Below are 15,106 nucleotides of genomic sequence, written 5' to 3' on the forward strand. Positions count from 1 at the left end.
TATATATATATATATTTAAATGAAATCATGTTTCATATTTCAGTTGAATGTTTATCAGAGAAAATGAAGTAGTCTTAACAAATGCTTAAGAAAATTCTGTATTTTATAAGGTTTATTACACCATTTTTCTGAACTTACTGTACTTAACTTTTAAAATTAGTAAACACTTGCTATGCTAAGTATTGTGTTTAAATTATAAAATAGGAAGTACAAATAGACTAGTCACAAGGAATAGAAGATTAAAACACCTGAATTTAAGGACATAGTAAATGGTTAAGTAAGTCTTACTGTTATCTTTGTTTTAGTAATGCCCTTCTTCATTGAAAAACTGATATTAGGTTATTTACAGAAATGAACCTAATTTAGTAAGTTAAAAATAAAGGGAAAGCTGGTAAAGGGAGGAGGCCACTGACCAGTCATGTTTGGGTATATGTGTCCAAGATCCAACCCTAGCCTCAGCACTCTGGTTGGCTGAACACTGAGTCCTGAGTTTCTTAGAGGTCAAAACGTAGAAGGGGCCAGTTATAGCAGCTTTCCCCCAAGTGTGTTCCTCTAAAACCAGGTCTAACAAGACTAACAAGGTCAGACAAATTTAGAGGTGAATGATGCATCCCCTTGTAGAGATTATTACAATTCTTATCAGCATTTTGAAGGTTCTTGGAAGTTCTGTGCTTAAAAACACAATGACACCAACGTTCTGTAATGCTGGCAGTCACATGGAACATTGGAGTTTGTTCCATTGGTCAACATGGGGCATGTATGGGAAGGACTGGCTGGGAAAGGCAGCGGGTAGGATTGTTGTGTGCCACCCTGTTTGAACGTGCTCATCTGTTCTTTCTCATGAAAGAGAGAAAGAAAGAAAGAAGCCTTGAAAACAATGACTAGGAAGCAACAGTGTTTCCCATGCACATTTGGCTACCAGCCTTCCCCTCTTTTTTCACCTAACACCTGTCAACATTCCCCATTTGGGGAATCAGCAAGATACTGATCTTTAGGTAGAAAAACAGTCTGTTTACTTAGGAAAAACCCAGCCTGGTGAGGTTTGGCAAGTTTTTCCTTTAAATCGCAAAGAAGGGAGGCTATACGGTGTAGCAAGCTTCATCTTCCTTAAATAATTACATTATATACAATAATGAGTTTCAGGTGACTGTTTTCATATGATTTCCTTTAGGATGACGTGAGAGAGTACTGTAATTTCACTTAATTTTTTTCTTTCTTTTTAAGTTAAGGTTTAATCAGTTTATAAATTGTCATACACAAATTTAAAGACTTTAATTCTTAATTTTCTAGGTTCTTGATTCCTCTCTCTTTTGCTAATGTAAATCTTCACTGTCTTTATCTCGTTCCAAAAAGGAACTGAAAGTCAAAAATTAGAGACAAGCAGAAAATATATAGAATGTTTAATCAGCTATTGTGTGGTTGTCCGAGGTGGTGCACCTGCTAACATTAGAAACAGAATCTGTGAAGGAAACAGGGACATGTACCTACAGAGAATGCAGATCTGTGCCCCAGCCCCATAGAAATGACTGTGAGAGATGGCTCGTGAGGGTATTGTTTTTGAGCAAAGGTGGCAGGGAAGAACACTGGGTCTAAATGACAGAGTCACGGACAGAAAGAAGCACTGCGGAGAGCAGCACTAGCAGCAGACAAAGGAAAGTTGGTACTGTGGAAAGAACACATAATAACAGATCAATTTTTTTCCAGCTTTGCCTGCTCAGAAATAGCAATCATTTCTGTAAGGTTATCTTCACATGTGAACAGCAGATTTTCCAAGGCTTCTTTTGCAATCTTTAACCAAGGATTAATTTTGTATTTTCAAAAGTGTTTTGATGATTGAACTAGAAATTTTGTATATAACATAAAGATATGCATTTTCAACACCACCTAATATCAAGGTTATTTTTCAGTGGTAGTGAATATATAATTAATTTTGGTTTAAGTGGTTGAATACTGGATTCACTTCAAATTCTGCATTTAATGTAAATATATTTAAGGTTTGTTTTTCTTTTCAGGCAAGAGTGCAGCATTGCATCTGCTCTGTAGCCAGTGACCATTCAGTAGGACTTCTAAGTTTGCGAGAGAAAAAATGCATCATGCTGGCTTCTCGTCACCTTTTCCCTATTCAAGTAATCAAATGGAGGCCTTCTGATGATTACCTAGTAGTGGGATGTTCAGATGGCTCCGTGTATGTCTGGCAAATGGATACTGGTAAGAACAAATGTGAAGCCATAGAACACAAAATTGAGTGAGTATATTTAATTTCCTAGTAAGTAAAAATGTTTATATGAAGAAGACGCCCCAAATGTAAAAAGGTTGCTACTTTTATTTCTAATCAGTTTTTTCTAAGCAGTTTCATTATTACTATCAAAGAAATAGTTAAATGTCCTCTTATTTATTGTACTATACGAAATACTTACAGTTTACCAATCTTTTTAAAAATTTTTATTTATTTAGATTTTTGCCAAAGGGCATGTATGCTCTCCAGAGAGAGGCAGTGAGAGGGAAAGTGAGAAATCACTACCCAGGGGAGATGACCAGGCCTCAATTCCTTCCCCTCCAGTCTCCTCTGATGATTTTGGGCATGCATGCACATTTGTGCCTGGCGTGATTTTCAAGCTGCGCAGGTCTGGAAGTTGAACTGCGGTTGGTCATGTGGGGTTCAGCACTTTAACCACCATGACAACTGCTGGCCCCAGGCCTACTAATTTTTTAAAGGCATGTAATTGAAGGTAATATACCTCTGAGGACACTCATATAGAGTTTAAGTGATTTTTATGTAATTTATGAAGTGAATTTTATGAAAAAGACGAAGGAATCAGTTTTGTCTTAGGTTCAGAAACAGTACAAAAATTATAAAGCCTTATTTAATTCGAACAGCAGAAAAAGCAGTGCTAGGAAGTTAATATAGGAGGTGGTTGAAATGAAGGTTTCAAGTCCAAAAGTGAAAAATTAAAATTTCAAGTTTCAGGAATTCTATGTATGGTAGGAGCAAATAATGCCTAGCGGTGGGTGTAATACAGAGCACAAAATGCTTAGCTTAGAAACACAGTGATATATAATGATTCTCCACAGACTGCCATGGTTTCCCTGGGAAATCTTTAAATATGTAACTAAATGTTTATTAGCTCAGACCTTTTTGAAACACATTCGTTTTTACTTTTGTGTAATCTTAAGTACTCATGTATTAGTCATTAAAATCTTTCTTCAGATTTTTAGTTGTACTACTAATATTTTCCTTTGCTTCACCTCTTTTTATTTGTTTTAAATGGTCCTTTTCGAATTCAGACTATATATATATTTCTACTTTTGCTCTCCTATAGTACTGAGTTCTCGTAAACCTTTTTGGAATAAATAGCCATAATCTTCAGCCATCTTTTATCACCTTCAACTATAGATAAGTGCATCAGCCATAGTGTCAAAATAAAGCATTCTTGAAGTCTGTCAAACTTTCCTTTTGCATTTTAATTTTCTTTCTCTTGTTTGGTTATAAAAAAGATTCACACTTTTTGTCAGTTTTTAAAAGGACAAAAATTAGAAAGGAAGAACGATGTGTCCAGATCTTGTTGTGCAGTGCTAAAGATTAACATTTTGGCCTATTTCCTTCTGGCATAGTCTGTATCTGGTCATTTACAAGGAAAACAAAACAAAACAAACATACACCAAAAACCAGATTTGCCCACATATGATGTCTGCCACCTCGTGTGTTACACTGTGCTCCTCGATATTCGTTTTTATCTGCTGAATAGTACAGCCTTGGGTTGGCTTTGGTTCACCTCAAACTGGATATGCAGCGTTTGTCTTCTGCACTGGAATCAGACTGGTTGGTTTGGTTCTAGGATTGGACTGCTTGCTATACTGTGACCACTGCCAAGTCACTGGACTTTTGTCTCTCAGTATCCTCATTTGTAAAATTAGGATAATATATTCTATTCCATAGTGTTACCGGGAAGATAAAATGAGATAAAATTTCCTGGTGTGTGGTAAACAGAAAGTGTGTGTACATTTATGTACGTTTGTATTTTCTATGATTGTTCTTAAAAAAAAAAAAGGCATCTTGTTACTCAGTTGAATATGGGCACATGCCTTTACTCATATTTAGAAATAATTTCTTTTACAATCAGTATTAGGGAAAGTAAGTTCTATAGTAATAATGACACTTGTTAAACACTGCTAAAGTACTGTAAACATTAAATCGTTGATACATTTTAAGTAGAAATTGGTCTAAGATTTGTTTAAATAAATAGGCTAAAAGAAGAAAATGCCGTTTTCTTAAAACTTTTAGATAATTTATATTTGACTATGTCAGATACTTTAAATATTTTTTTGTAAAAAATATAGAATGAACTATGAAATTCATTATGAATGAGACCTTACTGAATGACAAAGTTACTTTTTCATTTATTTTTCTAAAAGGAAATAATGAATGACCCCTAACTATAGGGGTACTAGAAGATGTTATTCTTAATAATGAGTTTAGTATAATTAAGCCTGATTTAGATTAAACACAAATATATAATATTGAATTTTTACAGTTACCTTTTGACCTTTAGGAGGCTTTGGGTAAGCAGTCAGTCAGTATGATATGCTTAAATCAAGATAAAAATAAATTTATTTTAGATTTCAACCATAATAGGAGGTATGCGTTCTTTTTTTCCTCCTCCTTGTTCAACGGTAGCTAGTAATATAAACGTCCCTGGGGAGTCAGTAAGGTACATCCTAAAGGTATTGACATTACTTATTTATTAAATTTATTTATTTATTAAGTAAATAAAAAATGAAGCTAGATAAATCAGATTCAGCAAGGGTTTGATGTATGAAGTGTATTTAAACTCTGAGGAGATACTTGATCCCTTCTAGTGTTTTAGGATTGTAGTTTTACAAATGAAACCATGTGGCATTAAACCCATTCATGCATATGGGCAACTTTCTATTTGCTGTTTTGAAATATACTCTTGTTTTTCACTTAAAAACACTTCAAATATTTTATTTTATAAATTTATACAGCGTTTTCTTTCATTCCCCCCCCTTCAGATAGGTAATTTTTCATTGTCTGTTTCCTAACAAAACAAAGTCAAAAATAGTGATACAAAATTTAATGAAAGATGAAGGTCCAGAATCTTTTGTTCTTTTATTGTGACATCTTTATTATATGCAGTAACAACTTAACAGTGATGTAAAGCCATGGAAGTCATTAGCAAAAGGTTTGGCTAGGTGAACTTCTTGACTTCCACTTACAAATTTATAAAAGTTAGCTGTTGACTAGAGCGTGGCCACTTCTTTTTTTTTTTTTTTTTTTTAGATTTTTTTGTTTTGGGGGGCCGGCGCCACAGCGAGAGACAGAGAGACAGAAAGTGAGACATCACCCCCCGGGGGGATGACCACGCCGCAATCCCTTCTCATCCATTCTCCTCTTGGGATCTTGGGCACGCATGCACAGGCACCCGGTGTGAGTTGTAAGCCACCGGGTCCGGGACACGAACCATGGTCAACTATGGGAGTCCAGCAACATAGCCATTATGCTAACTGCTGGTCCCAGAGCGAGGCCACTTCTACGTGGGACTATTTATGTGCTTCAGTGATCAACTGTCTCTTTTTCTCTCATTTTTAAATTTTCTTATTTACATTCAGTCATCACGTATCTCTTTAGTGCACAGTATTATGCACTCAATGCATTGCTATCAGATTAAGGATATTATTACCATAAACATCATTTCTAGTAGAGATACCTTACATTCTGCTAAGTGTTTTCCCTCTGCCCCTCCCCACCTACCCTCTAGCATCCAATCCTCTCCCTTTCAGATACTGGTCTCATTCTTCACGTTTGTTATTCCTAGTAAGTGGGCATGCCATTTCCAAGGCCTTTGGCAGTGTCACAATCCTGTTTGGCAGAAAGTAGCATTATATTTCTGGTAGGCAATTGGAAGTTGTTACACAGATTACTGATGGCCTTTCCATTTTTCAAAATGAGTTTTTATTTCCTTCATTTTATATAGTTTTTATTATTGTGTCTTCAAGTTTACTGACCTTTTCTAATTTGTACAAGGTATTTACTTTCATGACTCTTTTTATCTAAAATAGTTCTCCAATCTCTATTTACTTCAAGTATGAAATTTATTTTATTTTATTTTTTAAATTAATATTTTTTTCATTTGAATACTTTTTATTAAAACATCCCAAGAGAAACTCTTTCAAATATTCAGATTCTGAATGACTCATATAAAAAACAGTCCATGAAAACTTCCTTTACCTTTAAAGATTACATAAACTGAACACCTTCATCAAGCATCAAATCACAAAGGTTTATTTTGAACTAAATGGAACAAGAACTTAACCATCTCCTCAGAAGCAATATTTGGTCCTACTGCCTCCATAGTGTCACAACCAAAATACCAGGAACTAAAACATATGCGGTGATCTATAGGCATATGCAGTGTTTTATTTAGACCATTTCTAAGGATTGTGCTTCAAAGGTTTTGCATGTACCACTGCACCATACATTAATGAAGACAGTCTAGTCTTTCAAAGATCATGTATCATCAAGGTCTGCAGAGTTTTCATTGTCATTTGTAACAAGAGCTTCTCTGTTCTCATAGGCCCAGAAGCTATTCAGATCAATTAGAATGGTGCTAACTGTGTCACCTTGATTACTATTGATTAAATCTTGAAGAGAGATTTTCAGAGGATCCTTTGGTTTTACCATGTCAAAGATTTCATCCTTGACATCTTGAATGAAACAGGATCTTGCCCATGGATTTTCATTAGTTCCTGTATGGCCCTAAAGAAATAATTAAGGGAAAAGACATTCAGATATCCCTCGTTCTCAATATCAAGAAGTTTGAAAATATACTGTAGAGCTGCAGGTTCCTTTCTGTTTTCTAGTGCAAGAACAAAGTCCAAGTAGGTCTTATAATCCATTTCTCCATCATAAGTGAGACACTCCTGGAAAACACGATCTAAGAAGACATTTGTCATGGTTGCTCTTCCATAGCAGGAGAGTTCTTCTTTACTTAGCATGCTATTGTGATCCTTATCAAGATTCAAATACTGGCCATAAACCCTTAGGGCAGAAGGAGCAGAATACCAATTTGTTTCTTGACTTTCCTTGGATAGTTCCTCATCCCTTAGCTTCAATAAATCATCTAGGAAGCTGCATGCTAAAATATCTTGAATTTTTATCTTCCCTGTTCTTAGAGGATCTAAAAAGAAGAATTTCCTAACTGCTGTACAAACATAAAAAGAATAAAAGGATTTTCCCAGCCCATCTAATTGTGGCAAGGTGGGGATAAGTTTCAGTATGTAGTTTTCTAAATTAGATTCCCGAAGGTACCCTTGCCCAGCGACATCATATAAACTGAGGCCTATTCTTGTTTGATGAAGCCAAACTGCATGATGGAAATTCTTCCATATGAATCTGTATGAAGGAGTTTAGCAAAGATCTTTGCTATAAAAAACTGCTTGCACTTTGGTCCAGCTTTTTCACCAACTTTCAAAAAACTTTCATAATTGATCATTGCTTCTTCTCCAATCATAGGTGGTGTTTGGTGTTTGTCCAGCAAAAACCATAAATTCTATAATTCTTCATTATCTAAGAGTTCTCTGCTTTTTCTTTGTAGAAAGACAGCTCTGGATTCCTCTCTTAATTTCTGTAGCAAAACTTCATCTTCAGCTGACAGCCTATAATAAAACCGGGGAATGATCTTATAAAATTCATTTGTGTTTTTTCTACCTCCTTTCCATTCTGAGTAGTATTTGGTAAATAAATCCATTTCTTCATCTTTCAATTCTTGTTCACTTTTTTTTTTTTGTTTGCACCGGTGTTGGGCGTCGCTAACCACTGGCTTAAATTAATATTTTTAAGAGAGATTTTTAGTATAGGGTGCATGCACTCACCAGAAAGACAGACAGAGAGAGAGAGACAGACAGACAGACAGAAAGTGAGAAATCATCCCCCAGGGTCAATGGCCTGGCCGCAGTTCCTTCTCTCTATTGTCCTCTCAGAATTTTGGACACACATGCATACATGCCCAGTGTGTGTCAAGTCACAGAGTCTGGGGCTTGAACTATGATTGGCTCTGTGGGAGTCCAGCGACATAACCATTCTACTATCTCCTGGTCCCCAAGAATGAAATTTTTGACGATTACTGGTCCTTTGTTTTGTAAAATGTTCCTAGTTTGTCTGGGTTTTTTTTATGGTTGCAGGAATATTACAGAAATTGTTCTCACTATGTCCTATTAGGCAGCTAATGATTTTAATTTGCTTCATCACTGGCATTTACTAAGGTCACTTAGTCAAGGTAGTATTTCCAGCTTCTTCAATGGAAAGTAGTTTTTTTCTTTTCATAATTAGTAAGCATTTTGAGGGGAGGTACTTTGTAACAGTGTAATTATCTGTTAATCATGAAACTTACAGTTTCATAATTTATTTATATCATTATATATTCTTGGGTTCCTAGTTTATTCAATGGATTATAATCTAAACTATTATTTTGGTGTTCTGGATTTGGTCAGTGTGAGTCCATTCGAGTTGGACGTGGTTTATTTTGAGCACTGACTTGTCTTCTAGCGCAGTATGATGCTGCCTCTTTGACACTTTTTTCATCCTGCTGGGCTCTGGTACCCTGTGACCCTCTCCCCAACATGGATATTCTTTCTCTCCTCTGGGGACCTGGAACCCCCATGCAAAGCTGCCCACCCTCTTGGGCCCCACACCATTTCCCCTCACCATGTGGATGCCCTTCTCATCTCTTTGAGACTTCAACACTATGACATGCAGCCTTAGAGCCTGGACTCCTTGACTCCTCCCTTGGGTTCTGTGCTGAACTGCCTCCTTGTGTGAACTTCGCCCTCTTTCTGTTCAGGCTCCAACACTGTCTGTCGTGCACTTGCTTCTGCAGCTTCACCCATGCACCATGTCACATTCTTGTTTAACATTCATTCTTGTTTTACTTTCCTCTTTATGTTCTTAGGCTCTGACATCCTGCCCTGGGCCAGTTGCTCAAAAGAAAAGAGGGAGTATAAGCTTTTGATTGAGCAAATTAGGTACTTTGTGCTTTGCGTGTAGTACATTCTTACTTGTAAACTAATGATTCTATTTTGAGTAACAGGAAGAGTCACTTGAGGCTTTCTATTCTGATTAGAAACCACATATTTTATTTAAAAAAATTTAAAGAGATTTTTGCTATAGGGCACACTTGCTTGCTAGAGAGTCGGAGAGCCAGAGAGACAGAAAGCAAGAAATCACTCCACCCCATTCTCCAGGGAGGATGGCCATGCTGCATTCCCTTCTCCATTCTCCTCTTGAGATTTTGGGCACACGTGCCCAGTGTGAGTTTTAAGCCTCTGTGTCTGGGACTCAAACCATGGTCGGAGTCCAGAGCCTTAACCACTATGCCACTTGCTGGTCCCACAAACCAAAGAAGTGTTTATTTTATTTTATTTATTGTCATTATTTTAAATTTGCTATAGGACATATACACTCACCAGAGACAGGCAACAGAAAGAGAAAGTAAGTAAGAAAGCAAGTCACCAGGTCTGGGAATTGAAACACGGTCGGCCATATGGGAGACCAGTGCCTTAACTGCTATACCACCTGCTGGCCCCACAAACCATATTTAATAAAGACAACTAGAATAGTAAACTCTAAATATATTTCTGCTAAGCTTTACGATATCTTAAAGAAATGAAAGAATATTGTAAATATCATTGTCAAAATCTAATTAATTTTAATTCATTTAAGGTAATCCTACTTTTTCCACAGTATTTAAAAACATGTAGAAGAATCTGAAATTCTCTAATTAACATACCTGATGGGCCAGCCAGTGGTGTGCTGATTAAGGCACCTGGATCCCATACAGCCATCAGTGTGGTCTGAATCCTGGACCTGTTGGCTTGAAAAACACATGGAGCATGAATGCATGTATATCCAAAATCTCAAGAGGAGAATGGAAGAGAAGGGACTGCAGAATGGTCATGCCTTCAGTGGGCTCTTTGTCCCCATCACCCAACCTTTGGCGAGCACATGGGCCCTCTATGAAATTAAGAAAAAATATATATACCTGTTTATTATTTGGTGTATGTCTACTGAGAATTTTTTTTTCAACTGCAGACTTCTTTTTCCCTTTGAATATTATGAATATTGTTCTCTAATTTGCCTTTTTCATCTAACAATATGTTGTGGTTTTTATTCTATGTTAATATACATAGTTGCACTTCAATATTTATTGTTTTTATAATTTCACAGTATTTCTTTTAGTAGATATATCATAATTTACTGGCCCTGTAATTGATTTAATTTTAATTTTATTTATTCATTCATTTTTTAATTTGACCAGACACACACACACACACACACACACACAAAGAGAGAGAGAGAGAGAGAGAGAGAGCAAGCCTCCAGGTCCAGGACTCAATCTGTGGTCAGCCATGTGGGAGTGTCTAGCACCTTAACCACCACACCACCTGCTGGTCCCCAATGTTAAGGTTTTTAAAATTTTTCCTATTATAACTAAGATGAGAATAGCCATACATGTTCCCAACATATGTTTATATATAGTATGATTAGTAGCATAAATCTTAGAATGGGAATTTCTGTGTTAAAGAAAATATGAGTTTTAAATTTAATTTTTCAAAAAAGAAGAATTACTGATTTTTATTTGTACCGAAGTATGTGACCAGTTTTCATAGTCCCTTAAGAATGCTAAATATCGGGACCAGCAGTTAGTGTAATGGCTATGTCACTGGACTCACACGTAGTCGACCGCGGTTCGAGTCCTGGACCCGGTGACTTGAACTCACGCCGGGCGCGTGTGCGTGCGTGCCCAAGATCCCGAGAGGAGAATGGAGGAGAAGGGATTGCGGCGTGGCCACCCCCCCGGGGGGTGATTTCCTGCTTTCTGTCTCTCTGTCTCTTTCTATCTGTCTGGCCAGCGCACGCGCCCTATAGCAAAAACGTCTCAAAAAAGAAAAAAAGTAAAAAAGAATGCTAAATATCTATCAAGATAAGAGATAAATGTTATTTCATTGTTGCTTCATTTTGGATTTTTTCTTTATTATTGCCACATAATATACCAATATTACATTGACACATTTTATATGACTATTACTCATTTTTATTTGTTCTTTTTTTAATGATTTTTTTCATTTAACTTTATTTATTATTGTTATTATTTTAATTTGACCATAGAGAGAAGGGTAAAGTGAGAAAGCAAGCCACTAGATCCCAGGACTTGTACTGCAATTGGCCATGTGGAACTCCAGTGTCCTTACCTACCATGCCACCTGCCAGTCCCTGAATTTCTTTTCTTAATTGTTTATATTCTTTGAACATTATTATGTTGGTATGCATATATTTGTCTCATAGATTGGCTAGAATACTATATTCTAAAGCTGTTAACTCTGTCTCCATTTAATCAACAAATATTTACTTAGTACTTCCTATGTGCCAGGCTTTGTTCACTGTGCCAGGGATATAACGGAACAAAGCACTAAAACTCTCTAGCTCTTATAAAAGCACTTTCTGGGTGGGAGAGACATGTCAAAACAAACAGAAATTTAAAATATATAGTATGTTAGGTGATGTTCAGCTTTATAAATGTAACAACCTTAGAGTAAAGGCTTGAAAGGCATGAAAGGTAGTGATAAAACCTGCATCATCCAGGAGCAGGTTTGTGGCCTAACATAGATAGCAAATGCTTCAATGGAGATAATTGGGAAGAATGGCCAGATGAAGAAGCTTTGAAGCAATTGTAAGTAGACATTATAGTTCGGTTCACAAACACACGGGGAAATGTTCTCCTGAGTGGTGAAAATAAGTTTGCAGACAGATGGAAATTTTATAATATTTTTTTTCTGCTTTATGGAGGATTCATAGAGAAAGAGTTTCAAGAATTATTGAAGGAGAAAAAGGAACACATTTTTATAAGAATTTTTTTTTTGTTAAATATCGATATACAATTTGGAGGGAGGTCAAGGCCTAGAATTTGGTGTTTTTAATGTTGTAATGATGTGGGAATAGTCAAGGAAACCATCTGGCAAGTTCAGGAAGAAAGTGGAAAAGTTGGAGAAGGCTGTTGAAATCTTTGCTCTGAGCTTGACTTTATTGGGAAGTTATGATAGGGACCTAGGGGTGAGGCGATGCTGCTTGAACGGTCATTAGAGGAAAGAAGTACAAGATGTTTGGGGAGGTATTGATAAAGGATAATTTTACATTGAAATGTTCTTACATTTTTCTTTACTTAAAAAGCATTAAAATACTATTAAAATGGTATTTGTGAATGCCTGTGTCTTTCAGGAGCACTGGATCGTTGTGTGATGGGGATCACAGCAGTCGAGATCCTGAACGCGTGTGATGAAGCAGTTCCTGCTGCAGTTGATTCACTCAGTCACCCAGCGGTCAACCTGAAGCAAGCGATGACGAGACGTAGTCTTGCTGCTCTCAAAAACATGGCCCACCACAAGCTACAAACCCTCGCAACTAACCTCTTGGCCTCCGAGGCATCGGACAAGGCAAGTTCTACATGTGGACTCACGTAGGGTGTCTGTTTAACTTCATTTGTAGATTTGGCATATCTTGGTGTGGAATTTTTGAGAGATGATGTTGAAAACTAAGCTTCTCGTTTTTGTTTACATTTTATTCAGGTTTTAGAGTACTTGCAGTAGTTGGCATGTTGAAAAAGTAAATTATCCTTACTATTAAAATGTTTTAAAATCACTCTTAGTGAATTAAATTACTTTAGTTTCTGAAATGAGAGCAAATATTGTATATATGTATACTCTCGCGGTTTGACTTTTTATGGTCTTTCTGTTGAATGATTGTACACTAGCTAATGTCCTCAGGAAGAAAAGCAGTAATTTTGGTACAGCTAAAATGGCTATAGTGATGACATATATTTGTTTGGAAATTCAGCTCTGGTTTTAGTAAGGGTAGGCCGTTATAAGGAGTTAAGAAAATATTTGAGAGTAGGTAGGTATGGTGGAGTTGCACAAGTGCTGGAATTTTTCTGAGACCCAAGCTCACTCACACTTTTCCAACTGACATTTAAAACCAAGGCATAGGGCGCGTGTGCATGCATGCCCAAGATCCTGAGAGGAGAATGGAGGAGAGGGGATTGCGGCATGGCCATCCCCCCTGGGGGGGGATTTCTGGCTTTCTCTGTCTTTCTGGGGAGCGCATGCCCCCTATAGCAAAAACCTCTCCAAAAAAAAAAAACAAGCAAATGACAAACAAAAACAAAAACAAAAAAACAAGGCATAAATTACTTCTTTAGTTAAGAGGCGATTGTCCTATTTAAAAAAATGAATAATCTCAGTTCATTAATTGCCTAACTTAGCTTTTTAGAGACTAGCCACTGCTTGGTTTGTGGTATTTGTGTTCTGTAGAATTATTAGAACTAGTTTGTTTTTGGTGGTGGGTAAATGAAGTCTAGAAATCCCATATTTCATGTGAATCTCTACTTTATATTCTAGTTGAAACTAAGTAGTCATTAGTGTTATTAATGGATAGCACAAAAGCTTTTATTTTTATTCTCTTAGTCTCGATTTCCATTTTCTTAACAGTTAGCCATGTGAGTAAATGGCAAAGAAGCTGAAGAGGCTCATCTGCATATTTGAAAATGAGCTGTGAGTTAGTGAGTGCTGATGATAGGTGAAATACTGTAGGCAGTTCCACTGACCCACATCTTCCTGTACTTGGCAGAAATATCATCCTTTGATCATTCTTTTCTTTCCCAGGATAATACATGTTTTATCTGCTGTGTTGTATATTTCATAAATTGTCATTGTGAAGTTCTGCATTTTTTCTCTATTCTTTCAGTTCCTAAAGTGTGGAAAGAAATCACAGCTTAAATGCCTTTGCCATGGCTGTAATTTATTTCAGGGAACCATATAGCTCTTCCTAGGAATTCAGTGTTTATAGGAGTACATTGTCTGACATGCTATATTATTTTAATTTGGAGTAAATTTATAAAATAATATATTTAAGAACATGCATATAGTTCTCAGATACTTTCTTTTTCTTGGTGGCATGCTCTAGAAGTAAAACTTTGGAAAAATAATTATTTACCTGGAAAATTAAAGAAAAATAAGTGGTACAGTAACATTTACGAATGGCTTATATAAGTGGTCATGGTCCATTATGTGATTTTTACAATGTTGTTTGTCCCTGTTTTAATAGCGCATTTTATAGTGCAATTAGTGATAAAAGCACCAGATATCAGCGACACTACACTTATGTATTGTAAAATATATTGCTTGTGAACCTCTTCAGTCTTGTAGCAGTGGTAATTGTTGCCTGGCCGACAAGGAAAACAATTACAGAAGGGGGGATAAAGGCTGAGGAAGCTGAGGCTGCAGGAGGATAATCACTTTATGAAAAATGTATGTTGGCTGGACCATTAGGGATTTCTCTAACTATTTTCTCATGTTGAGTTTGAGGCTCCTAAGGGAAATATTTAAAGAGCTGTCCTCTGAATGGCCTTCTAACCGTAGGAGGAATAAACCTACACAAAGTTTAAGCAAAACCCCAAACATAAAAGAGCCTATCAGTGGTATGGGACTTACTCTAGGATATCGTATCTATTTTTTTTTTTTTTTTTTTAAGTTTTGTTACAGTCAGTCTTACAATGGACAGGAAAATCTTTATGGGATGCTCTGTAGGAAGTGTCCTGCTTTTGCCCTCTTAGAATAGTGTTAGCAATCAGTGCTATTTGAAAGTAACAAATATTTTATTTTGCTAATTGTGTTATTTATACTAGGATACAAGTCAGAGAAGAAGAAATGATAAAGGCAGATTCTAGATCACACATATAATTGAAAGAAGCTTTTTTAAAGGAAGTAAGGTTGTCAGTTGGTGAGAGAAAAGAAATAATATTAAGAATTAGGGAATAAAGAAGAGTGTTTAAATTTATTATAATAATTAGTCAACTCATTGGTGATCATTAAGGGAGCTAGTTGGGTTAAAAATTAGGGTATTATATTGGGAATTAGTATGAGAAGAGGAGATAAAAAGTGTGGAAGAAATTAGCTTTTGGTGGAAAAACAACGAGGACAATAGTTTCCATGGCCACAAAGTTATGAGCAGGGCTTATACTTTGTTTAGGTAAATATGGAG

General features: G+C 36.3%; 1 protein-coding gene and 1 pseudogene across 5 annotated transcripts in view; one reads left to right on the forward strand and one right to left on the reverse strand.

The window, feature by feature from the left end:
* The window catches only part of WDR7 (WD repeat domain 7), a 409,927-nt gene that overhangs the window by 78,690 nt on the left and 316,131 nt on the right, over window positions 1-15,106 (forward strand). For all 5 annotated transcript variants that reach the window (XM_006139909.3, XM_006139908.3, XM_027767915.1 and 2 more), the window contains 2 exons: window positions 2,013-2,208; window positions 12,290-12,504. In XM_006139909.3, coding sequence (XP_006139971.1) covers window positions 2,013-2,208; window positions 12,290-12,504 — 411 coding nt within the window. The remainder of the gene's footprint in view (window positions 1-2,012; window positions 2,209-12,289; window positions 12,505-15,106) is intronic.
* LOC106733991 (serine/threonine-protein phosphatase 2A regulatory subunit B'' subunit gamma pseudogene) lies at window positions 6,527-7,827 on the reverse strand (annotated as a pseudogene).

The sequence above is a fragment of the Tupaia chinensis genome, unplaced genomic scaffold (genome assembly GCF_000334495.1).
Source record: "Tupaia chinensis unplaced genomic scaffold, TupChi_1.0 Scaffold000012_1, whole genome shotgun sequence".
Taxonomy (NCBI): Eukaryota; Metazoa; Chordata; class Mammalia; order Scandentia; family Tupaiidae; genus Tupaia; species Tupaia belangeri.